Below are 24,475 nucleotides of genomic sequence, written 5' to 3'. Positions count from 1 at the left end.
TTTGTGGAAGATCTCAGGCTGAATCTTGGTTGTTTTAAGCAACTCTTATTGCAAGGAAAAAAGTATTTGATACAACTAGAATGCACCATATGGTTGAATTGTAAAGTCTCTATAAACATGAGCCCCTTGAGGAGAGTTGTTTTTCTTTATTATAATCACTTCTGTTTATTTCTTCTCCTTATAATTCCCTGAATTCTTGCCTTTCAACATGGCCGAGCTACCAGAGTTAACAATCAAATACACAGGCCTGGAAAATCAACAGAAGCCCGTGGAATGGAGTGACACAGGGTTGCAGACATCAAGAACCCAGGATGACCTTGCCCTCCATGTCAGTGCCCATGCCCATCACTGAACACCATCTGGAGCAAGCATAGTCAAGGACATGGTCGCTTCTCTGTAGCTAGCAGTAACTAGAACGTCAAGAGGAAACCTATCTACATTGTATTTTTCTCCTAACCTCTCTTCAGTGATTTAATTGTCCCTTTTTATATTGGCTGTTCAGAACTTGCTAAAATTCCCTCCCACACCTCACAATCTATTTTTCCTAATGATTCCTTCTGTTTACCGTCACTTTTCTATCTTTTCCTACCACACGAGATCAAATTCCCCTGCTGCTTTCCTATTTGGAGTAAGAGTCCAGCAAGCCATGTAAGTATACACTTAAATATCCAACTAAAGCCAATAACTAAACAGGCTAATATTACTAAACAGGCTAATATTAAGCACAGTGTCATGTCATGTACTTTGCTGGAGCTAGTTTTCATGGAGCACTGACCTCTAGGATCACATTGCATAATCTTGCCATGCCACCAGGAGGACAAAGAGCTGGCTATAGTACACGCATGTATTCTGTGCTACAGATAACAAAGAATCGATATTGTCATTGCCTTTCTTTCAGACTGAGTTTTTATCTCAAAGCTCAGGTAGCCTTAAGAAAAACTGAGTGAAAATAAATTGCATCTGATGAATTATGATGTCATCACCACCTCCAAACGCAACCCCTGGAAAGTAACATTATTTTAATATTTATAAATTCCCTCTTGTAGAGAGTCTAATATTACATTTTCTTATTTTAGGACTTGCTCCAAATCAGCTGTTCTCAGAGGGATGCTTTTTTTTTTTTTTTCCTAGGGACCCAGTCAACAAACCTCCCTGCAGCAGCAGTGCCTGGCTCCATCTCACACACTTGGGAACACCTTATGTCTCAGGTAATGTAGAAGGTAAGAGATGGGGACACTGCTGCTGATGCATTGTGGGTTTGAGAAGGCCAATTGGCATAAAAGCCACTTATTATTGATCTGTGGTGCGTAGACATAAGTGGCTTCAGCTACTCAACTCTGCTTGACCAGTCCTTAAACTGTGCATCTTCTGAAAAAAAAAAAAAGAAACAGAAAAGCCTGCTAAGTTGCTAGCCTACCTCAGACTCACTGCCTTACCACAGAGCAAACTGGTATCAAAGTCAACTCTGCAAATCATACTATAGTCAGACATGTTTGAAATGTCCTTATTACAAATTTAGGACCTCTTCCGTAAGGACCCAGAGGGGTAAAGGGATTTCTTGTGTTTCAGGACACATCATGTCACACAATCCCCTTCATAAATATCCCCCAAAAGCTTAATGAAGCACTTCACAAATCCCAATGCAGACAGGACATCTTGGAGGCCACCAGCTGTATCACATTCATGCTGACTTCACGATGCAGGTTCACCCATGCTGACACAAGTACAGGGGCCACCATCACAGAAAAGAGACCCAGAGGCAGTTTGGGGCTCCTTGAATTTTACCCAACACAATGCAAGAAGGTATATACACAAAAAATCATTACGCTAAAAATTGAAAATAGAAGAAGGGAAAAACCAGTATGTGTTAAAAAACTTCCACTGCAAATCTGTCTTTATTGCATAATGGATTTTTTTGCAATTGAAAGGGGTCAGAAATGCAAGTCACCAGACTATGTATTAGCTGAAGATACACTCTTATGATATTAAAGGGTTTTTTTAGAAGAAGAAGCAACAGAAAATTATTTTCCTATTGTTTTTTCTTTCAGAAATATGCAATCACTCCTCTATATCCTTCAATGAGAACCCAAGAGCCTTTACTCTGTCCTTTAATTAATTTAACCTACTAAATTGTGTTTCTATTTTTGATAACCATGTTAACTATGATTGGCTTCTTTTGAGTAAATTGGCTGTGCCTAATAAAGTTAAAAACTAGAGGGCATTTTTAGAAACATTCCATATGCCAGAAGTTAGTTATACTTCCATTTTAATGTTCCATTATAATTTGACACTTTTTCTGCACAGTTTGAAAATGTAAATTCCTAACCAAAAGAACACCCAGTTCCCCAGTGTCCTCTTGACTTATTCATAACATCTAGCTCCCAAGATGATCTTAACAACTGTGTTTTTGTCAGGTTAGATTTTTCTATTTTTATTTTTTTTTTTTAGTCCAGAAGCCAGCAGGAATATTGTGGTTTTAGTGTTATTTGCTTTAAAAAAAATCTGCAAAAGGTATTTCAGAGAAATTAGAAACTGTTACAAAGTGTCAATCAGGCTAATGAATTACAACAAATATTTTTCAAGCATTCTTGAACCTCAAAGCTGCAATTTGTCTCTGAAATGAGTACTTCTGAGTGCTTTTGTATCATAGCCTGCTTTCAGATTTTTTTTCCCTTTGAGTGCAGCAGCAAATAAGTTGTTTTGCTTAAAAATGAAATTATAATTCCATTCAGTCGTAAAATATAGGCCACTTTCTATGCCCTTGAACATTGATAATATAATAACCTCTGGCCTTTAAACATTATCTCCAACTCCAGTTGGTAGTAAGTAAAATAAAATTGCTTAGAGCAATTTCCAAGGCCACCAGGTATTTTTCAGGGTTAAGGTGGTAGTTTCCTTCTAATGTCTTGTATAAATCCTTAGCAATACACTGTCAGCAACTGAGAGCCACGGCTGCAGCCCAATGTACATATAGTACATTAGTGCTCCTTCTTGCTTTAAGGTACATCCCAGCTTTGCATCCAAAGCCGGAGATACAATGGTTACAAGGCACCACGCTAAAGATGCCAGAGCTGCTACCACCATCTGCCTTTTTCTGTTCCTTTGTGGATTTCTTGTTCTTCTGAGTTCTTGAAAGATCAGCTTCCATCTGCATATTTTTTAATGATTTCATGCACTACTCTGCTGAAGTGTAAAACACGTTTGAGGTATTTCCAAAAATTAATTTGTAAATATTTTAAAGTGAGCTTTAAAGTTTGCATACGTAATAGGTTGCAATTTTCTCAGATTTCAAGTATATGAAAACATGAGATAGTAGTTTGTCTGCATAAACAAAAAAACTACGAAATCTATTTAAAAGCTCAGATCCCATGTAACTACTTAGGACATAAGGAGTTTCCATCCACTTCAGTGATGAATACTCATGATATATTTGCAAATATTTTTTTTAATTAATAGTAATCAAAGGGTAGGTTTCCAGGTCATAAGGGGTCTCAAAGGACTATTAAGGACTTGTTAAAATAAATTTAATTGCAGTATATATTTAACATTCATTATGTCTTTTCACACATCTCACCTAAATATTTGCAAAATATTTTCTTACTAAATGATATACTGGCTTTATCAACTCATTTACTCATTTTGATTATTTATTCATTTCTAGGTGATATTTTTAAGGAAATTAAAATGCACCTTGATTTTTTTGGAAGGTTCTCCAATTTCAATTCTGTGGATTTGTCTATTATGCTATTTAAATCATAAAATTACATTCACTTCAGTCATGGCTACGGCATTTTCTTCTGCCAATTCAGTGCTGCAGGTGGCACCATACACCTAGTAAAGAAATCGGTCACCTCCAGCACAGTAAGGCCTCGCTGGTTCCCTTTCTTCCCAGCACGGGAGCTGCATAAAACCTGTATTTAATTCATTAAATAGCAAATAATGGTGCTTATCTAAAAACATTTAAAAAAAAAAAAACCACACAGATTTTATTACAGCCTTCTCACACACAGTGCTACTCTCTGAACTTCAGTGGTCTGAAATAACATGTATGAAATACTTGCCCTTGGTGTTGTACGTCTGTTTTCACCAGGTTAAGAAAGCTGTAGCTTCTGCACTTGGAGTCGAAGCTTTGGAAGCATCTAGATGTTCATATAAATAACAAGACATTTAAAATATTTCTCCATATGTTTGGAGGGCAGAGGCACTAGCAGTTTAAATGAGGAGGCTACATGACATGTATCATGGGAAGGCAGACTACTGCATAGTTACCTGAAGATATAACAGCTTCCCAGTACCCCTTTTGCTCCCAGCACCCCTTCCGCATGCTGACTTTCCGTGTTTGCAGAGGTTCAGAAACAGCATCTAATTCCTCATATTTTGTTTCCCATTTTGTATCTACTTCAGCTATTACATTGTAATCACTTCAGTGGAGGCACTCCAATAAACATTGGAAAAAGCCCTTACACCATTGGGACCCTATTCCTGATCGATACCTAGGCATTATTTTGAAGCATGAAAACTTGTTAAAGAACAACATGACTGGGAAATAATGTGTTTCCATAACTTTGCTTTTTTGCTATTCTCCAATAAAATCGCGGATTCACAAATAACTGAGTCAATCCAAGCCTCTAATTTACCATTCTATAGGGAAAATGAAGCCTGAAGAAATCAAAATCCAGATAGAAAAGTGAAAGGGTTTTAAAAAGTCATATAAAAATAGATAGTAAGTGTATTTTTATTGATTCAGTACCTCCAGGAAGCACAGCTATCAGGTGACACAAACTCAGACACTGAATAAAAACTCATGATGCAAATGAAGAAATCTATAAGCTATACCCAAAGGTATGAAGTCCCTTTTCTCCTTCTGAAAGAGGCACATTTCAATGAAAAGCAGCTGTATCATTGACAATACATATCAGCAAATATATTCAAGGGAAAGAATGTGAAAGCTTTTGCAGCTCCTAATTTAATATGATAAAAACATTCTCAAATATGTAACCTGATCTGGACACAGTAAGTGGCATGACAACAAGAACCCCATCCTCCCTCTTTCAAATGAAGCTTTTTTTTTTCCCCAGACCAACCTTAAATTAAGTTCCAGGAACAAAACAGCAAGTTAGCCTATATAGTATTATGGCTGTCAGAGATGTTACAGCCAAGCATATCAATGCTTTTGTATCCAGTTAGTGAACTTCTGAGAACTCTGCCTTTATTCCAGTCTTATAATATGAACAACATGGAAAGCATAACATTAAGACAAAGTCACTAACATACTTAAATTTCACATCCTAGTGAGAAACTAGTACTAAGAATATGCAAGGGAGCTATCTCCCTGAACTTACAGCAACATAGCAATGGGTTCAGAGGTAGCAGTGGGGGATTACAGATGTAGTTTAAGCATGACAACTCTAAAGATCAGCATCATTCAGCACTTCAGTTCAGTTTCAGTAAACAAACAAACAAACAAACAGCATCATTTGTCTTCCTTTCATAACCATCATTTTGCTCTGGGGAAGCCAGGATTCTTGCCAGTGCCTCAACTGTCTTAATTATCCCATCATTGAGGGCTGAAGCTGCCAAAGCCAGATGTTGGAAGAAGCTCATGGGTCTCCTCCAAGTGTAAACCCACCTGTTTTCATTACACCAATCTCAGACCACATCCTTGAAAATATTTAAAAGATACCAACCTAGCTTGCACATTTCAAAATCTTGGGCAGAAGCAGACAGAACATTAAACACAATAAATTATTTTACTCTAAATTATTTCAGAAGCAGCTCTGTTAATTCAGCGGCTAGTAGGGCTACAGACTTCGCCAGAACCCTTAAGCCTAAGAGAACAACCTGGGCATTTTCCTAAAACATCTGTCAGAAAGTCTTCTTTCAGCCCCACACTTTTATAAGGAGGGACACACACTCAGATGGGAGGGCAGTCTATGGTCGGGGCCCTAACAATGCTCACCTGCCCCTGAGCCTTGCCCATGGGTCCAGGGTTGTATTTAAGCTTGAGGGGGCTCTCTGTCTTTCCTTGGGCTGTGGGTATATGCTGCTGCTTCATGGTCTTTCCAGATTGCTGCTGGTTTTCCTGAGTTGGTCTTGGACCTGCCTTTTTAGTTCATTTATTTCACTTCTTTTATCTGCTGGTGAAGGCTATGGCTATCCCGTTCTCTGCCTCTCAACCCCTCAAGGTTTGTGTCTCCTTAGTGAGACCCTTATCTGTGTCATGGTCAGCCTCAGCTCATTTTTCCTTGTGGAGTAGCCTTGCTCTTACCATTACCTCATGAATTCTATCACCTTTGTATGTGCTGTCATCCCTTTCTCTACACATCTGACTTACGCGTGGGGTTGCGAGCACAGGGAGAGGGCACTCTCAGAGAGTTTGTCCTATGTGTATGAGAGAGACATAAGTGAGTTGTGGAAGCTGGCACCACAGGTGTGCTCTCCACATGTGAGTTAGTCCATTGTAGGTCAACTGGCATGTGAGGCAAGTTCTCCAGTAGCCTTCCCTCCCAAAACCACCAGATAATGCACTTTCAGCATGAGGCTTGCATGGTCAGCCTACAAGCACTGTGTGGGATGGTGGGGATGAGGTATTGCATCCCTTAGCTGGGACTGCTATTGAGGTTCTTCATGCCCTGCACTCAAAGGGGGCTCTTCGAAAGGCCCATTCCCAAGACAGCAGCATAATTGCTAATTCCTTCTTCATGTGACTCCATAATTTACATGTCTGTGGCAAAGCCAAAGGCCAGACATTTGCTGCTGCTTTTTCACATAACACAAGGAACTGAAGAGGTTTGGCTGTTGAAAGACAGGGGATACAATGTGAAGTGCAAACTGCAAATACTGTGAGATATCCCAATGGAGCTGTGGGAGGCTGTGACTAAGAACATAAATGTGCTATGCATGGGGCAGGAACTGGCTTATCATTTCATCATAACACTTATTTCTGGAAGATGTCAGTCAAAGAAAATATCACAATGTTGGTTTTCCTACTACTTTAATTGGAACAGGTGGAGATGTGGAGCTGCTTGTTCCCACCCATGAAGAATAAAGATTTAAGAAGACAAAGTGGGGAGACAGGAAAAGCATAAGAATGTAAAAACTGAGCTTGCATCAATATTTTAAAGTATGGAAAAAGGTAGTAAAGCAAATACTAGTTTTCTTCATTGCATTCCTGGTGGTTTATGACTGTTAAGCTTCTGTTAATTAACATACCTAAGCAAAGATGTAATGTAAAGACGTTGTTAGTATTTAAGTAGCATATTGAAATTGCAAATAACAAAGTTGCTAATATTTGTGTGTCTAAGTTTATTTTATCTGCAACATTTACATATTTATTATATAACCTTGTACCATGAGATCAGTGAATTCTCACATATCTACCAACCAGCTCTGAGTCACATGAAAGAATTAATTTTCTGGCAGTGGCAATCTGGAACACCAAATTTATTAGGCAATGTCAGTGCCAGCATTTTCAGTACCCTTTACCCCACAGTAATTAATTGCAGTGCTAACTCGACCTAATAGCACAATTGCAAATGCTAGTCTGGATATTCCACATTTTTTTTCTTCCAGGACTCAAATACTTGTGGTTTTTCTTAAGAATGTCCTGAAACAAACATTTGTGGCATGTCTAGACCAGTACTTAGTGTTGAATTCAGTTAACTCAAGTTAATTGGTAATCAATTAACTGGAGGTAAAATAGGACCAAAGCCTCTATTTTAAGCATATTGCAATACATCAGGCAACAGAAGAAGACCTGCAGCCTGACTCTGCATGATCCTCATCTTTTCTCTTTAAGTGTAAGCTGCATAGAAAATCATCAGCATTTGAAAGTCGGTAGCAAAGAATTTATTTGTATAGCTATAATGATCTCCAGGGTATAAAAACAAGGCTGTTGTATGACCGATCTGCAACTGGTGTGAAGAATTAATGTGGTGGAGATGTATGTGGGGCACACAGCTGTATGCAAACACATCACATGGGAGCTGGTGCTGGAGGCTGGTGGTAGAGTTTGATGTCCTGCCTGGAGATTCTGCTTCCCCAGCTGTGTGACATGAAGCACCCAGAGTGATTGGCAGTCACTGGGGAGACATGAACGGCTGTCAGGTGGTTGCTGTTGGGGGCCAGCTACCCAGAAACAGGGTTCAAAGATCCCACTGGAAATAGTTCCTATACTTGTGCTGTCACTGTTTGTTTAACCAAGACCGTTTGAAAGTGTTCTTCAGAACTCCCAGTTTCTGACCAAGTTCCCCTAGCAGAGCAGCACACTGATAACTGCAATTGCTCTGTTTTTTCCTTTTATAATACTACTTCTTCCCTGGCATTCTGTTGCATGTTCTTCAATGAGTCCTCTGGCATTCAGGACAGAAAAACAGTACTAGTTTTTCGACTGAGAAATTATTGTACTTCAGTGGTATTTTTGTTCATGCCTACCAAGTATGCTGAGAAGCCAGGTCTTTGTTTTCTCTCTTTCTCTGAAAATGAGGCAAGTTAATCCTATTGACAAGACGCTCCCTGATGATCTTGTGGAAAGTGTTAATCCAAGCATTGCATTTATATAAATGGTAGCAGTGCTGTTTATATAGTATACACAGAAATGTATACAAATGTAATGTCTTTGCAGATCTAGCAATATAAAAGTTGTGGTGTTTATTTTTTAAATTGAAGTGGTCAGTTCCGCAGAAATGGAATAACTGCACTGATGTGAGTCTCTGCAATAACATTACAGCTGTATACACAGATCTATCTACTTATGCTGCTACAGTAAGATTGTTTAAAAAACAAATGTTCACATGCAAGCATCATAATAATTACATCCTTAAAGTTTAGAGACTACCTGATTTACTTTAATCACTAAGAACTGCTCTCCAATCACTTCGGCAGGTTCCCAAAACAAATCAATGTTTACAAGAAAAGACAAAGAGATGCATCCAGTTTTGGAGAACCTCTATGAGTTTCCATATTTGAGTTATGTACTGCAGTTGGATTTGTATCCTTTGGTAGCCTAAATATGATACAGGTAGTAAAAGAAGTGGGTACAGCTCAGTTTTCATTAGCTCTTTAGCAACAAGCTTCAGCTGGGCATCCGCTTTAGCACTGAGTGGTAACACGGTGGATCCTCATGCTTCAGCTGTTTGCCAAATCTCATTACATTATTTTGCTAATGCATTCAATTTTGGCTTTCTCTCTGAACAGAGAGAGCTGAGGTTGTCTTGCTGCTAATTTCCTGACCCATAGGATCTTTGAACTGCTTTTTGAATAACTGCTGTAGATGCAGTAGTAGCTTGTAATAAGCAAGGTTGTCAAGTCTGAGATTAAGCTCAGAGGACTATATTTAGGCACTTCAACAGGTGGCCTGATGTACAAAAGTGCTGAGCCTGCAAGCTCCTGCTCAGCCACTTAAATACAGAAATCCATGGACCAGCTGAGAGAGGTCAGGACTCCTGAATGTCCAGACATGGGCTAAGTGCTTGAATATGTTCACAGGAACAGAGTACAGAGTCTTTCCTTTTAATTCTGCCTACTGTTTATTTTGAGCTAGAAACAGTTTTATCTAGGTAATCATTATTTTCCTCATTGTTGTAGAACAGCTGATGCCTGACATCGTCTATCAGTTCTCTCTTCCTCATAAAAGCGTTGAGTCAGTTTGGTGGCCAGATCCCACTGTTAATACCGGAGGGACACTAGCTGATTTCACTTTTCCTTTAGAAAATGAACAAATAGTGAAATTTAGTGTTGTTTTCTTATCACTCTGTGCTTCATGGGCAAAACATAAACGATACCTTAGTTTCCCTTTCTGCAAAATAACTACTGCCCTGTACAATGGTTTATGGATCACTGCTCAGTTTCCTGTCGGGTTTTGAAGTTTGAGCATCTATTCTGCTCGTAGTGGGCTGAATACAAGTCTTTGGAAGAACATCACAGAATAGATTTCTCTCCAGCCACACAAATTCTGATGATTAAAAAAATAATTTTTATCTTTCCAGAAGCTTCATATGACATGTGATAAAATACACCATTTAAACTGCTGGTAACACTGATACCTCTGCATAAAATGTTTCCATGTAGCTGAAATGCCATATTTTTATGACATCAAGATTCTTGATTATTGTTTTTTGAAGAACATTTCTGAATTCCTGAGTGTTTGAATTAATCTGATTCTAATCTGTTGTTGTTTTCCTCATGAACACTATATATAAAAATGCTTTTTGATACATGATACAGCTGCTGAAAGTTTAGTGATCTTTTGGTATGTGTCAATTTAAGCCATTATACCTTGCAGACAGTTTGTAACTCCTAGACAAAAGCTAAACACTACTTTATTCAAAGTTCTTAGATGTGGCCATTGCTTGGATGAGAAACTGCCCTGTTTGGTCTAGAGGCAGATCTGAATGGGGACTGATCCAGCACAAAACAGTGCTGCCCAGATTCTGAAATCATATGAGCAACAGACTTTGACTGCAGTGAATAATTAAACAAATGAGCCTAATGTTCCACGCCTGTGTTGATTCTGGCTTATTAATGTGTGTGTGTGATCCCATGACCCATATTTCGCTGCAAAGAGCAACCCCCTCGTCATCAGTGCGCAGGGCTGCCTCCCTGGGAATGGGCTGCCTCCTGCTTTGTTCTCCACCACTGAACAAACACAGCATTTCTGCTGTATTTAGTTTAACACCCCTATATAAGCAGGCTCAGGATTAGGCCTTCTGTTTATAAGACTAGGTTTAAAACAAGTTTGTTTTCTCTTCTTAATCCAGATTAATAAGAGATTTGCATTTTGTGTCATTCTTTATTAGCTATAAAGCCCATTAGGATATATTGCTTGCTGTGTGATTGCACAGACACCACAACCGCACTCTCTGATCATGAGCTCACATATAAGGACGTCCTTTATAATTAAGTGCAGTAGATCTTCCAATTCAGGGGTATCAGACTCATTTTCACTGGAGGCCACATGAGCCTCGCAGTTGCCTTCAAAGAAGTAGGAGTAGTTACATTTATGCAGTCCTAAAATGACACTTGGGCCAAGTGTCATTTTAGGACTGCATAAATGTAACTACTCCTACTTCTTTGAAGGCAACCTCAAAGCTGATGTGTCCCCTGGTGAAAATGAGTCTGACACCCCTGTTCTAATTGTTTTAAAATGATGCCTCTCCTTTGTCATACTTTCGAATTCAGTTGACAGATTGTGTCTCTGTCTTCAGAGTTATCAGCTCTGCTTAACCTTGCTTTACTTCTAAAAACAGCAGAAAGGGCAAGCATAAGAATTTATTCATCACAAATCATAATTGCATGTTTCAAATAAAAAACATATCTTTACACTGATATTATGGCTGATACTGAATCACGTTTACTTGAATATTTAAGCTCTTGTTCTTCACTTTGCTTGAGCTTTGTAACAAGGTGACTCCTAGCAGGTTTTCACAAGCTCCTGTTTTTTTTCCTCCAGGGCTGAACTGTGCTCACAGAACCTGATTGCAGATCTCCTCTGAACATGGAGCTGAGATCATGCCCTAAGAAAGAGAAGCAAATCTATTATCTTTTCAACACTAAAAAATCATATTCAAGGTGGTTTTTGTTTGCTTGTTTGTTTGTTTGTTCTTTTCTGGAAGAAATACAACCATGTCAAGGAGAATATTCCGTACCGGTTTTGAGTACTAAAACCCCAAAGATGGACTATCTATTAACCTGAATGCCACAGAACAAAACAGTGGTTCATGTTTCAGGTATGAAAGCCAGTCTTGCCACTGAGGAGGAAACAAACTGTGTATAATTAGGAGCTTATTCTTTTTTCCCTCACAGACTTTTGCAATACTAGCCCTTCAAGGATTTTGACCATTTGCTTTCATTTTTGGTACATAGCCAGGCCAAGTTAAGATGAGGACAGAAAGATGGGAAGGATGTCTGTGACAGCTCAAATAATTTTTTAATCAAAGAAAATCTGTTTCAAGTAAATACGCAGGTTCAGCCTAGTTCAAAAAGCTAAAAAGGACTGTCACTGATCAATCATTTGGCTGACCCAGTATTTTCCCACAGTGCAACATACTAGTCCATATTAAATCTGTACATTGTGCAAATGTCATATCATCTGGGCAAGTCCAGTGACAGCCCAACCGCAGCAGCATGTGGCACAGGTGATGCAGATGTTGGGGTAGTCTCTACAGTGCTCAAAATGAGCAGTTCCATACAGTTTCATGACTGAGCCCACCAGCCTAATTTGTGGGAAGTGGGACTCTCCCCCTCTTTATCAAGGTCCTGGCTGAACTTCATTGCCAGCTCCGCATCTTTCTCTCTAACAGGAAAGATACCTGTGATCCTCCTCAGCCATCTGTGTTTCATCCATGATCTTACACATGACTTATTCTAGTGGCAACCTCATTAACTTTCAATACCCGCAGTCTAACATGCACTTACTTGGGGGCTCAAAAGGAGAGAGAGGGCAAGGTTATTTTCTGAATCTTGATTACATGGTTTAGTAGGAGCTGCCCAAGTCTGTTTGAACACAGTGGCCTTGAGCAAAAATTCCCTTTTCTACTCCTTATCTCAGCAGAGATCTACAGCTTATTTGCACTGTTCAGCAGTTAAGGGGAAAAAAAAAAAAAATCAAACCTAAAGAAATCACATCTAAAAGCTTTTCAATACAGATAACTTTGAGAAGTACCTCTCTGCAGTGAAGGAATAACAAGCAGAGGGCAGCATGCTGATGCAAACGAGTTTCCAACCAGAAGATGTTTTCAATACTAATAGTAAAATATTTTGTAACATTAATGTTTCATGACAAGAGAAGAAAATGTCCTCTGTCCTCCTAAATTAGATGTGTCCATTTCTGCCCTTTGCCTCAGACACCAACAGATTGCACTTCTGGGGTGAGAATTATATATAGCAGAATTATACATAGTGGGTTTGTTTTGGGGATGCTGTCAGAAGGTGAAAAGAAGGAAACAGTGTCACATTGCAGTACACATTCTAGCATCTTCTGACTTAACAGTTCAAGTGGTAAACCGGATATGCTGGTACCCTGAGAAGGTTTAGGAACAGAACAAACTAAACAGCTCCTTCAGGGAGTTTCTTCCTCTTGGTTAAAAAGACTGCGACTGTATGATAAAATCAGACGTTATTTTCAAAAGTGATATCTTCTTCCATGCATATGAAGTGCTCAGATGAATTAGATTTTGCTATCGCTCTTCCTTGTTAGGAGATGAATTTTGGTACCACTGATCTTACAAGCATTGCCTCCATGTTTAGCTCAGAGCCTGTGCATTTCACCATGATAAAAGACTTACGTGAACAGAATAGTTCCAAGTTTTGGGCCCAGAGCATATCAAAATCTTTCTAATACTGAGTCCCTGCTCAAGCCAAGAAGGAAGATGTGCCACCCTCTGCCCGAACCAAGGGCTGCAGAATGAAGACCCTGTTGGTTGTGACCATCTGGCACTGCCAGTGCCTCTAAGGGAACTGTTGGAGAAGTGTGACTGTTTTCCCTCTTCAACTAATACAGGTCAAGGACACAGACAATCAACCTCTCTGCAGGCTTGTTGGTATTTTCTTTACCACTTAGCGGAAGTCCAAAGGACTGAGTGGAAAAGGAAAATCAAAAGGCAAACTCCTTAACTGACTGTTGTCAAGTGCACAGGTCCAAGGATCAGGCCTGCAAGCTTTAACTGGTAGAACAGCTTTCTGTCCATCTGCAGTATGTAGAGATGTTTTCATGTTTCTTCAAAGAAAGAAAAATGGACATTTTCTCAGTTGTAAGACACAACCTCAGACTATGACCCAGGCAGAAGACATGTAAAATTAGCAAAGCAGAAAACACCTCGCTGGCCCAAAGGCAACAGGATTCTTGTCCCATTCAGCCCCCAATCAGGAGATTTTAACTAAGAATCCTAGTAAGGAATAATTTTGCAAGTCTTCAAAAAGCCAGTGTCAAAAATGGCCACCTGCAGCCCAAGAGAGACATTTAATCGCTCCCATAAGCATGGGATATGCTCTGTTTGCCCATGAATACAAATATTTTTGATCAAATTTACATGCACATTGATGTACACAAGAGAGATGAGGTAAGATGAGTCCTTCCAACAAATTATCTAGAAAACTTAAAATATGGAATGTGTTTCTGCTATACATTGGACGAAGCAGCATGCAGGTCTTATTAGGTTCTATAGTGACTGTGTCCATTCCAGGAAAATATAATGATTTTACCATGAAGAGTTAGATGAAACTCCTGTTCCGCAGACACCAGGGACTGCAAAGGCAAAAAATTAATAAATAAGAATATTTGGATACATAAAGAATGGGATGAAAGCTAATACAGAAAATATTACACTGGCTTTTGCAGATAGTTTCTTTTTACTCTTACAATTCTCTGTCCAATTTTCATTGTTCCAGTCCCTAAAATATAAACTAAACATAGAGCATGATTAGAGATAGACTAAAAAACAGCAGAAGAATGTAAAACTTCCATTCGAAGAGAGGAAGAAAATGTTAGATGTGTTTACTTTACAAAGGAAGTGAGTAAAAATGAAGATGATAGAACTATTTAAAACAATGAATGCTGTGAAAAGGAAAAATATTAATATCTGTGTAGCTGACTTAGAATGCAGGCTTTCAAGAAAATTGAAAATAGGGGAATTCCAAAATGATGAAGGGGAAGGCTTTTAAAAAAGTATATATTTAGCCTGTGGAATTCATTGCTGAGACTGTGGTGAGGTCAAGTATACACTGGCATTCAAGAAAGGAGGGAGTGTTTACACTGATAAGAACATCTGAACAAATGTATGTACGAATTTTCTTGCAATTTCTTATGATGAAGTCTCTTGTTTTTCATCCTAGAGTGGGTGATATTGATTTCTGACTAAGACTAATATTCTCCTGATTTAACTTTCCCCATAAATTTGTTTATGAACTTGTGTTTACAAAATAAGTAACAAGTAATTTTACATTGTGGATGTTTATATCAGCATAGGACTCTCTACATCAAAATAAACAATGTGGGATTATCTACAGTCACTTCACATGTTTATAAAAGTTGATATGAACACTCTCCTGTATTTTCTTCAAACCACAAATATTTATTCTTGGTCCAAGCTTGGAATATACTTGCTGGATGTGTACACACTGACTGGGGAAAATATGTTTCAATTAGTATCTTAATTAGCAGCTAACTAACCTAGGGTGCAAAAGCCTGGCCCTGAAGACAAGTTTTAATTGCTATAGAAGCTCATTTTGTCAACAAAAGCTCATTTTGTCGATAAACTGTTAAGCATACCTTGAAGCATTTATGATCTTTTCCCATAAACACTTTTCCTCTTGAAACATGTTTATTTTAAAATTCCTAATTTCTATATCAATTTGCATCAAATGAGCACCCACAATGCAAGGTGGATGCCCAAAGTTTAGTTTATACAAGTCACTAGGGCAAAATTCAGCACTTCATTATGAGATATAAAGTGATGTGATGACAATTACTTAATCAGTGGGCTAATGTTGATGGTAAGATACAAATTAGAGCAAATTACAGATGCTCAGATCTCAAACTAAAGTGTGCTGTTTCCCTCAAGGAAAGGCTATTTGTGCTTACATTAGAAAATACTTTAAAAAGTGAACTGGGTCTCCATAGTTTTTCAGAAGTTCTCAGTTATGGTCATGTGCCAGCAAACAGCCACCACATTCCTGGCTGCAGTCTGTTAAATGTCTGTGCTGCTTGTGTTCAGTCTGGCATTTGTTTCTATTAAACTGAAAAAGCAAAAAAAGGTCATCATGGCTACAGCATGTAAGCAGGTTACTTTATCCCCATTTCCTTCTTCGTGTTAGTCTTTTAATGATAGAAGCTTTCTGTACAAATATGTGTGAAAAACGAGCTTTTCAGCTTTGAAGAAAATTAAAGAAAGAGCAGTGACACTAATTCCATCTGAAAACATAATTTGCTTGCTAAGTAATGTAAGCCCTGTTAGTCCCCACATCACTAAACTGCACCCATCAGTAGATGTAGCCATGGCAGTGTCTTCCCATTTTCCAAGAAAGAGTGATTAGCTGAGTTTTATGGTAAGATCTCATACTAGCAAGATTTTACTACCTTTGATAAAATCAATGTCAATCTATATCAAAACTGAAATGTCAAGAAAAAGCAGCATCTTGCCAGCCACTCTCACTGCTGCTTGTATGGGGGTTTTTTGTTTGGTTTTTTTTTTCCAGTTCAAGTGTTTTCTTATAATGGAGAAGAAGGATTGTGCTTTATTCTTTATCTTACTGAAATGAAATTATTAACTTCAACTGATGTGACAAAAAAAAGAGTTGGTTTGAAAGATGGATGCCTTCAGCTGACTATTGGGCAGGGAATGACTGACATTCTTGAGGGGTCCTTATAGGATTTGCCTTATTAGGACAAACAACTGGTCCATCATAGTCTCATCTTGCTTCTGGAAACAGCCTTTGCCTCACATCCTCTCTGAAGACAAAGTTCAGCAAGCCCCTGTAACCACTGTGCTGTTATTCATTACTGTACAGCATGCAACATAGAGGAGGAAAATAAAGAGACGTGAGCTCTGTCTGTGTCCTTCCATAAAATGCAGTCGCTTTCTGAGTTGCAGCAAACTCTGCAGCCTCATTTCTGCTTCTTAGCAGGTTTTCTTTCCAGCACTTCTGTGGCCTAAGTCTGTAACCTCTCCATCTGAGCACAATCTGTAGGCTCTGAGGTCTCTCCTGTGACCTTCACTCTCTGCCTTGCCATACTCTTCAAGCCGCACAACCTCCCCATCACATCCTAATCAGCCACTTCCAAGAAAGAATCAACATTCATGTCCCCTGGAAGAATCCACTCAGCTTCTTTTTTGTTAAATGAGGATAATAAAAAAATGGTCAGAAAATCTATAAAAGACAGAGCACAGAGATGAAAGGACTTTGATTTGAAGCTTGAATTTTTGTCTGATTTTAATGCCAAGCCCTGGAGAATCAGTCGTTTCAAAAATCACGTATGGTTATAGCTCTGTAACAGTACGAATGGTAAAAGATCCCACAAGAAGAAATAGCTCTTAAGTGATGTTTATTTGTTCCCTTTGTCTCACACCTATGTCCTTAGACACATTTGTGGCCTCACTTACATCATGGGCTTGAGAGCTTAACTGTTACAGTTAAATGGAATGTGGTAAAGCATGGATGGTTCTTGGCTGGAGATTTGATGTGTGGTGTTATTAAGAGTAAACAGCAGGAAGCATTCCCTTTAGAATCAGAGAAAATAGCTCTGCACACATATATACATGCTTACAGAGATACAGAATCAATTATTTTCAGAATAAATTCTACTTTACAACTTCATATATTACATGTCTTCTTTCTGAGAAGGAATCAGGACTGAGTAGCAGAGAAGGCTCATTTCTGCAAGCTCACCCCTTCACTTGTCGAGGCACTTAAAGTGAATGAATCCAGTGACTTGAGGACTCAGGTGAGAGGTTCTCATGATTAAGACTCATAAATGCTGCCATGGTAAAATTCCAGTGCAATGTTAAAGTCACTCACAGCGACTTTTTCAGAGTTTTACTGCACATGTTTCCTCCTCCTCTGCACAGGCTAGAGTTAGCTGCAGAACATTCATCCACATCAAGCTGAGGCCACTGTCAGCTACGCTTTTAACATGTAGCATTCTTAAAGGTTTAGAAATCTGGTTGTAGGCAGCTCGGACTTGGACAGCCAACAGCAGTGGTTACTTTTGACTTCATCTCTGTTTTGTCTGGTAACACTCCATCCATAAAATGGGGGTAAAATTACTTCCTCCCTGCAGAGAAGTGCTGTGAAAATAAATTAATAAATAGTTGCAAAGCATTCATCTGTTATATACTGAGCACTGGAAGAAATCTCTTGAGGAAATTAGTTCTGTCATCAGAACAGGGTTTAAGTAGTGTGCAATGGATAAGGTAGAAGGAGGCCTTAAGCGTTAAATGGTGAAGGTGAAATAAAATACCTGTGTGCATGAATTAAGTCCTTTTGCCTGTGTGCTGAAGGAGGCAGGAGTCCTGTAAGAGGCTACAAGTGCATGGTGTAATCAAAGACTGCATTAAATGACACTGTGTAATGAGCACATCACAGAAACCTCACTTTTCTGCCCTCTCACTGGTGGCTACATCTTTCAGACCTGGCTACCTTAGGGTAAGACCTTGCACCGAAAAGGAACTTGGTAGGATCACTATCAGAACAAATGTTCTCCTGGGACGGTATGAACCATGGAAAAATAAAAGGCATGGTTTTTACAGATTTGCGCAGAATCTTTGGACATTAAGTGATTTTGAAATGTTGTACCTTGAACTCATCTTCACCACCAATATACAGTATTAGCCAGTATTTGTAGTACACAATATTACTTTATATACTGTATTAACCAGACACGACATGAGAATAATTTTCAGTAGCAATCTACTGAATTTGAATGTGTGATGCTGCAATTAAAGCTTGATTCAGACCACTGTCAATCTTTAGGGCCATTATAAGTCCTTACCTCCCAAAGAAAAAGCTTTCTGTAAAGGTGGACTTTACCATTCTCCGCAGAAAACATCTTGTGTGATCCGGTCATACCACACCCAACTCAGTTCCCATTGCAATTGGTAAAAAAACCACTTATGTAAAAAAAAAAACAAAACAAAACAAAAAAGAAATATATAGATATAATATTAGAATTGTACCCTCAAGCCTCCCTCTCCTCATTGTTCCCATCTACGGGGCAGGAGTGAGCAGGCAGCATTTAGTGGTAGCAAAGTGCTTTGAGATCCCTGGATGAAGGAGGCTGAAATCCACAGTATTATTTTTGGTCTCGTGACAGACGGGGTTTCACTTACACACCATTATTTTGAGAAGTGTGTTATGTTGTTTGCCTGTCCACGCTAACAATAAATCACTCTCCACGCTTCGCTATGAGAACTAAGTGTTATTTACATATTATAGTGTGGATAAGGCAGAAATACTGTTCCCATCACTACAGTAAAGGATCCGTCAGCACTTTCATTGCCATACTTTAATTCCAGTGGTTTGCAAGGCCATTTTGATTACCATTACCATTTAGACTGCTATTTTTCAGCTTTATTAATGTTAAGTGAATAAATCATGGAAGTTAAAACTGCTTTCGTCTGCCTCTAACTAAAATGGGCTTGAAATTAAAAAATGAAATTTGGAAAGCATTTCAATTTGTCCAAAACAGAGAGATAAAGAAGTTAAAGGACTGGCCGCTTCATGTGCTTACACTAAAATGTCATGATCATGCATCTAGATCTGTATTGACGTGATGATATATCGGAAAAAGCAATATTCCCGTGGAGCTTGTCCAATTGCTCAGATACCTAGTATCATTTTTTAAAACTGCTTAAATACATATTTACTTTGACTCTGGGTGGTCCTTGGGTTAAAGAATATGCTTTCAATAACTTTCTATCCAACATATATTTTTAATTTTTAATAAAAAAGAGGAAATTAAAGACAAAAACCTATGTTATTTTAACATTCAGGTTTCAACAATAATGAAATTCAAATTTAAGCTTGACACACCATCTTAACTCATTCAACAATGTATTTTTAAGAAATGCCAATAATGGGATGAGTTAAGAAGAATAAATCAGCCCTAAATGAAAACTCCTAAGCTATGTTTCATTCCTGAAAAATGTGTGCAGATGAAGGATTTCCCCCTTATGTTTTTGTAAAAAGAACTTGGGAGCTTAAAACTGTGAACTTTACTTGATCCTTTGCAGTCTTTGGTTTTGGTAAGGACTTGGAGACCTCAAGGCAGCAAGTAACACCACTGAAGACAGAAGGACCACAGCCTGGACTTTGCTGAGGATTCCCCTGAGCTCCTGAATGCTGATTTTGTTCACTGTGATTGAGGAAAATGGTCTTTCTCTCTGAGACAATCACAGTCTCTGGTTGCATTTCCAGATGCAATGCCTGTGGTGCCTCATGCTGTGTACCTCTGTCAGGCAGTATCTGACTGTTCATTTGCATTTTGTTGTGTGTTAAGGTCTTTTAGAAGGCATCTATGTTAATCAAAATACTGTAGTGGGGCAGCAAGAAGGAAAATTGCCTGCTTGCCTTGTTTCAGCTCCTGCACTGGATAAATACGAGAGAAGAGAAGAGATGGCACTCTCCTGCAGGCTGCAAAGCAGGCCAGGTGCAGGAGAAGGACTTCTCAAAGGACAAGGCATGGCTCTGCAGCAGGAACAGAAAGTGGTGACTGCTTGGAGGAGGAGGGAGCAAACACAAAGCCCTGGCTCAGGCTGATGGAAAGAGACTGCATGTTCAGAAGGCCTCTGAAGAGTATGTAGGAACCTGGAAAACCATTCAAATACAACATTTAGACACATATCTCCCTCTACATGTGCGTGCACACACACACACGTACACTGACCTTGTAATGTTCTTCTGTTAATTCAGCAGATCTGTGTTTTCTCTTTCCACCTGTATTGTTTTAATCCAAATTAAAACAAAATCTAGCTTCTATAATTTAAAGGCTTGGGAATGTAGTGCTTGGGAATGTTTACAATGAGGAAAAACCGTAGGCAGATGCACCTCAAAGCTCTGGTTGACTCAGGTTCCTTTCGCATTTGCCTCATTCTATTTTCTTCCAAGCAGCCTGGTCATAAAAAGTATCTCCACTTCATATTTGGAAATCTAGTTGATGCACAATGTCTAATTCTTCCTCGTGGGATTTAGAGTCTGTGACTAGATGTTTTGTTGTTGGGCCTTAGAGATATTTGATCTCTACAAAGGATTGCACTCATCCTTTATTTTTGTTTTCTGGTATTGGAGGAAAGATAGCTGATGCTGTCACATTGACTCTATAAAAAATCTTGGTTTCCATGATGTATTGAAAACTGCCTTCCAAGTATTAATGCCTCTGCAACGAGACAAGTGCCATATATTAATTAACAAAAGTCAGGATTAGTCCAATGAATAGCAATCTTATGCCACTTCATATTGATCTTTGATTAGCAGCAAATGTAGAAATTTGTTTTACAGAACTGGAAGCCTAATATAAATGGTAAGTAAATGATGATCAATAAAACCAAAATATCCTGTTTAATCTTGACTTTACAGGGTGACAAAAATATACAACATAAATAGGCAGACAGATTTGCAGCAACATGATTTTCTCCACAAACTAAATTCTCAGTACTAAAGCAGATACAGAAATAAATTTCTTTGTAAAATATGAGTTTTCAATTGCTTAGATACAATACTCAAAATCAGGACCTCACCATGGAGCATGAGAACTGCAATTGAGAGACACTGATGAGAAATGGGGTGAGACAGCCCTTTTTCTTGTTCAAGCTAAGGGAGAAGAAAAAAAAAAAAGTGAATGAAACATCAGCTGTGAAGTATCTGAAACAGCGAGATACCTTCTCATTTTTAAAATCCTTGATTTTAGCAATCTTCATGCTAGATGATGTTTTCTGAAAATATGCATAACTGGAGGCAAAACCAAATCATGACAAGTTAGTCCTGAGAATAACAGAAACAGAAGGACAGACCACATGTGGACAGAAATCCCCTTTTGCCTCAGCGCTGACAAATACTCCCAAACCAGTAATCATTTTGGGAGGAAACGGTTGCTTCATGTGAACACTATGATCTAGAGGTCATGATTTCTTGCTTAAGACATATAATTTCTGTGATAAATCCCCCATTTCTCACAGTGCTACAGCTCTTGTCCCACAGCACACTTCACGAAGGACGAAAGCATAAGCAAGTCACAAACCATGGCTGTAAAGCATGGTGCATCCCCTTGGGTATATGATCAGCCCATGAAAATGCAGCCATTCCCCCAGGACAGTGAAAGCCTTCATTCTCTGTATTTCACCTGTAATTTATTTCACGTTCCTTCTCCTGCATCCTGAGCCCCTAAGAATGAAGAGACCAAGACTTATGCATCCTTGATCCTCACAAATGAGGCTTCAGATGGGGTAATTAGGCTCAGAGTTGACACAAAGAGTGCAAGAAGCTCTGTGCCTGGCACTTTGTCCCAGTCTTCCTCTGGAGAAGGAAAGAGCAGGCCCCGAGCAAGATGAAAGCCAAGGTGCAAAGCCAGGCAGATCCTGACGTATCTCCTGCCTGGGGTGTGAAGACTGCCCAAGCTGCACACTCTGAGAGGCCAAACAAACATAAGGTAGATACAACCCCAAAGGCAAAGATGGTTTTGTGCAAATACAGAGAAACCCATGCAAAATGCTTGGTCAAATACCCAGGTTTCAGATCAGTTTTCAAAATATTATTTTTTTAAGCAGGTATTATTTAAAGCTTCCTTTTTGGGCTGCATAAATATTATACTAAAGATTTTGGATGTTTGTGACAGCGAGACTGAACTTAGCGCAAGCGTACTCCTAACAGGAGGGGGGCTGGCACCCCCACTGCACTGTGAGTGGCTGAACCTGCACCGGCCATCTGCCTGCAGCACCTTCCCTCATGGTGGGGGTGACTTTTGCGCCCCCTCTTCATCTAGATTCATAGAATCATAGAATGTCCTGAGTTGGAAGGGACCCACAAGGATCATCGAGTCCAATTCCTGTCCCTGCATATGACAACCCCACAGTTCATACCACGTGTCTGAGGGTATTGTCCAATCTCTTCTTGAACACTGTCAGGCTTGGGGCTCTGACACCTCCCTGGTGAGCCTGTTCCAGTTTTCCACCACCCTCTGGGGGAAGAACCTTTTCCTAATGTCCAACCTAAACTTCCCCTGGCACATATTCCTGACATTCCCTCAGGTTCTGTCGCTGGTCACTAAAAAGAATTCAGCACCTCTGCCCCTCCGCCCCTCCTCCTCCCCTTGTGAGGAAGCTGTAGATCCTGATGATGTCTCCTCTTCAGCTCCTCTTCTCCAGGCTGAATAAACCAAGTGACATAAGCTGCTCCTCCTACGGCTTGCCCTCCAAACTCTTCATCAACTTCATAGCCCTCTTCTGGACACTCTACAGTAGCTTAATAACTTTTTATCCTGTGTTGCCCAGAACTGCACGCAGTGCTCCAGGTGAGGCCGCACCAGTGCAGAGTAAGGCAGGACAATCACTTCTCTCACCTGTCTGGCAGTGCTGTGCTTGATGCACCCCAGGACATGGTTGGCCCTCTTGGCTGCCAGGGACACTGTTTGGCTCACGTTCAACTTGCCATCGACCAGAACCCCCAGACTCCTCTCCGCAGAGCTGCTTTCCAGCATCTCGTCCCCCAGTCTGTATGTACAGCCAGGGTTGCCGTGTCCCAGGTGCAAAATTCAGCACTTGCCCTTGTTGAACTTCATGCGGTTGGTGATTGCTCAGTTCTCCAATCCGTCCAGATCCCTCTGCAGGGCCTCTCTGCCCCCAGGAGAGCCCTGGAGGGGCGCGGTGCCCAGGGCCGGCGATGCCCGCCCGGGCGGCAACCGTTACTCGGCCCTGAGGCGAAGGTCTCAGCCCCGAGAGGGGAGGGGAGGGCGAAGCGCTGCGGAGTGAGGGTCCCTCCCTCTCCCTCACCGCAGCGGGGAGGCTGGTAGCCCCTCTCGCTTTCTCTTCCCCCTCCGCCCGGCCCGGCGGAGGCGGGGGAATCCCGTGTTGGGGAGGTCTCCTCAGGCCGTGGGGAGGAGGGGTCCGCCCGGGCGCGCTTGAGGGCGGTCCCTCCGCCGGTGACCGCGGGGGGGCGCTGGCCGTCCTCTGCCTGGCGCTGCTGCGTTGCCGGTGCCGGCCGCGGCAGTCCCGCTGCCCGCTCGGCGCGCAGCGGCCGGGCATGGGGTAGCTGCTGCTGCTGCTGCTGCCGCCGCCGCCACCACCACCACCACCGCTCTGCCGCGCCCCGCGATTCCAGCGCCGCCTCCTTTCTCGGCCTGAAGCGCGGCTGCACTCGCGGATCCCGGCAGGGAAGGGGCCATGGGCCGCCTCCCCGAGGCGCGGCGGCTGTGAGGCGGCCGGCGCTCGCTCGGAGAGCCAGCCGGGAGGCTGCCGGCCGGCCAGCCTGCTCCCGGGGGGCTGCGGCCGGGACGGGAGTGCCGCTCCCAGCCGGCAGTGGGCACGCAGGCAGCACCTCGGTGTCGGTGACTTGGGGGTGCCCGCTTCCCCGCCCGCGCCCCCGCCGCACCCGGCCGCGGCGGTGGATGGATGCGCCATGGCCACGCTGGTGTGCCGGGTGCAGCTGCTGGATGACACCGACCCCTTCAACAGCACCAACTTCCCCGAGCCCACCCGGCCGCCGCTATACACCTTCCGGCAAGACATCCCGCTGGCCACCCAGCTGCCTGGAGTGCACCGCCTCCTCCGCGCCCCGCAGAAGGTATTGGGGGAGGGAGAAGTGGGGTGTCGGGGACACCGGGCGAACGGCAGCGGCCTCCTCGCGGGAGCCCGGCAGCGGCGAAGAGGGGCCGAAAGGCGACGGGCGGCCCCCGGCCCCTGCGGGGCGGCATCCCGGGCTCCGCGCCCGGCGGGGCTGCGCGGGGAGAGCGGCTGGCCGAGGGGCTGCCCTGCAGCGCCGGGGTTCGCCGGCT

The 24,475-nt window shown here is 41.3% G+C and overlaps 2 protein-coding genes across 14 annotated transcripts in view; one reads left to right on the top strand and one right to left on the bottom strand.

Moving 5' to 3' along the window:
- Positions 1-11,299: 11,299 nt before the first annotated feature.
- LOC139827191 (uncharacterized) lies at positions 11,300-23,745 on the bottom strand. 2 transcript variants are annotated; one of them, XM_071804401.1, is made up of 2 exons: positions 23,045-23,745; positions 11,300-11,513 (listed from the first exon to the last, which is right to left on the bottom strand). In XM_071804401.1, the coding sequence occupies exons 1-2, from the start codon at positions 23,724-23,726 to the stop codon at positions 11,422-11,424; spliced, it is 774 nt and encodes a 257-aa protein (XP_071660502.1). In that variant the 5' UTR covers positions 23,727-23,745; the 3' UTR covers positions 11,300-11,421. The 2 variants fall into 2 exon arrangements, with proteins under 2 accessions (XP_071660502.1, XP_071660503.1); XM_071804402.1 differs by lacking the exon at positions 11,300-11,513 and adding an exon at positions 19,852-21,300.
- Positions 23,745-24,475, top strand: part of FHOD3 (formin homology 2 domain containing 3) — a 386,693-nt gene continuing 385,962 nt past the window's right edge. For all 12 annotated transcript variants that reach the window (XM_071804400.1, XM_065831130.2, XM_065831129.2 and 9 more), the window contains exon 1: positions 23,745-24,264. In XM_071804400.1, coding sequence (XP_071660501.1) covers positions 24,100-24,264 — 165 coding nt within the window. In that variant the 5' untranslated portion in view covers positions 23,745-24,099. The remainder of the gene's footprint in view (positions 24,265-24,475) is intronic.

This window comes from Patagioenas fasciata, chromosome 2, assembly GCF_037038585.1.
Source record: "Patagioenas fasciata isolate bPatFas1 chromosome 2, bPatFas1.hap1, whole genome shotgun sequence".
NCBI lineage: Eukaryota > Metazoa > Chordata > Aves > Columbiformes > Columbidae > Patagioenas > Patagioenas fasciata.
The sequence above is the reverse complement of the archived record's forward strand: the minus strand, read 5'-3'. Positions and strand labels throughout refer to the sequence as shown.

Coding starts and splice junctions, on each gene's coding strand:
- LOC139827191 (XM_071804401.1), bottom strand. CDS start 23,726: ATGCCCGGCCGCTGCGCGCCGAGCGGGCAGCGGGACTGCCGCGGCCGG. Junction 11,514..23,044: donor AGCACAGCACTGCCAGACAG/GTGAGAGAAGTG, acceptor TCTCTTTCTTAG/GGCATGATCTCAGCTCCATG.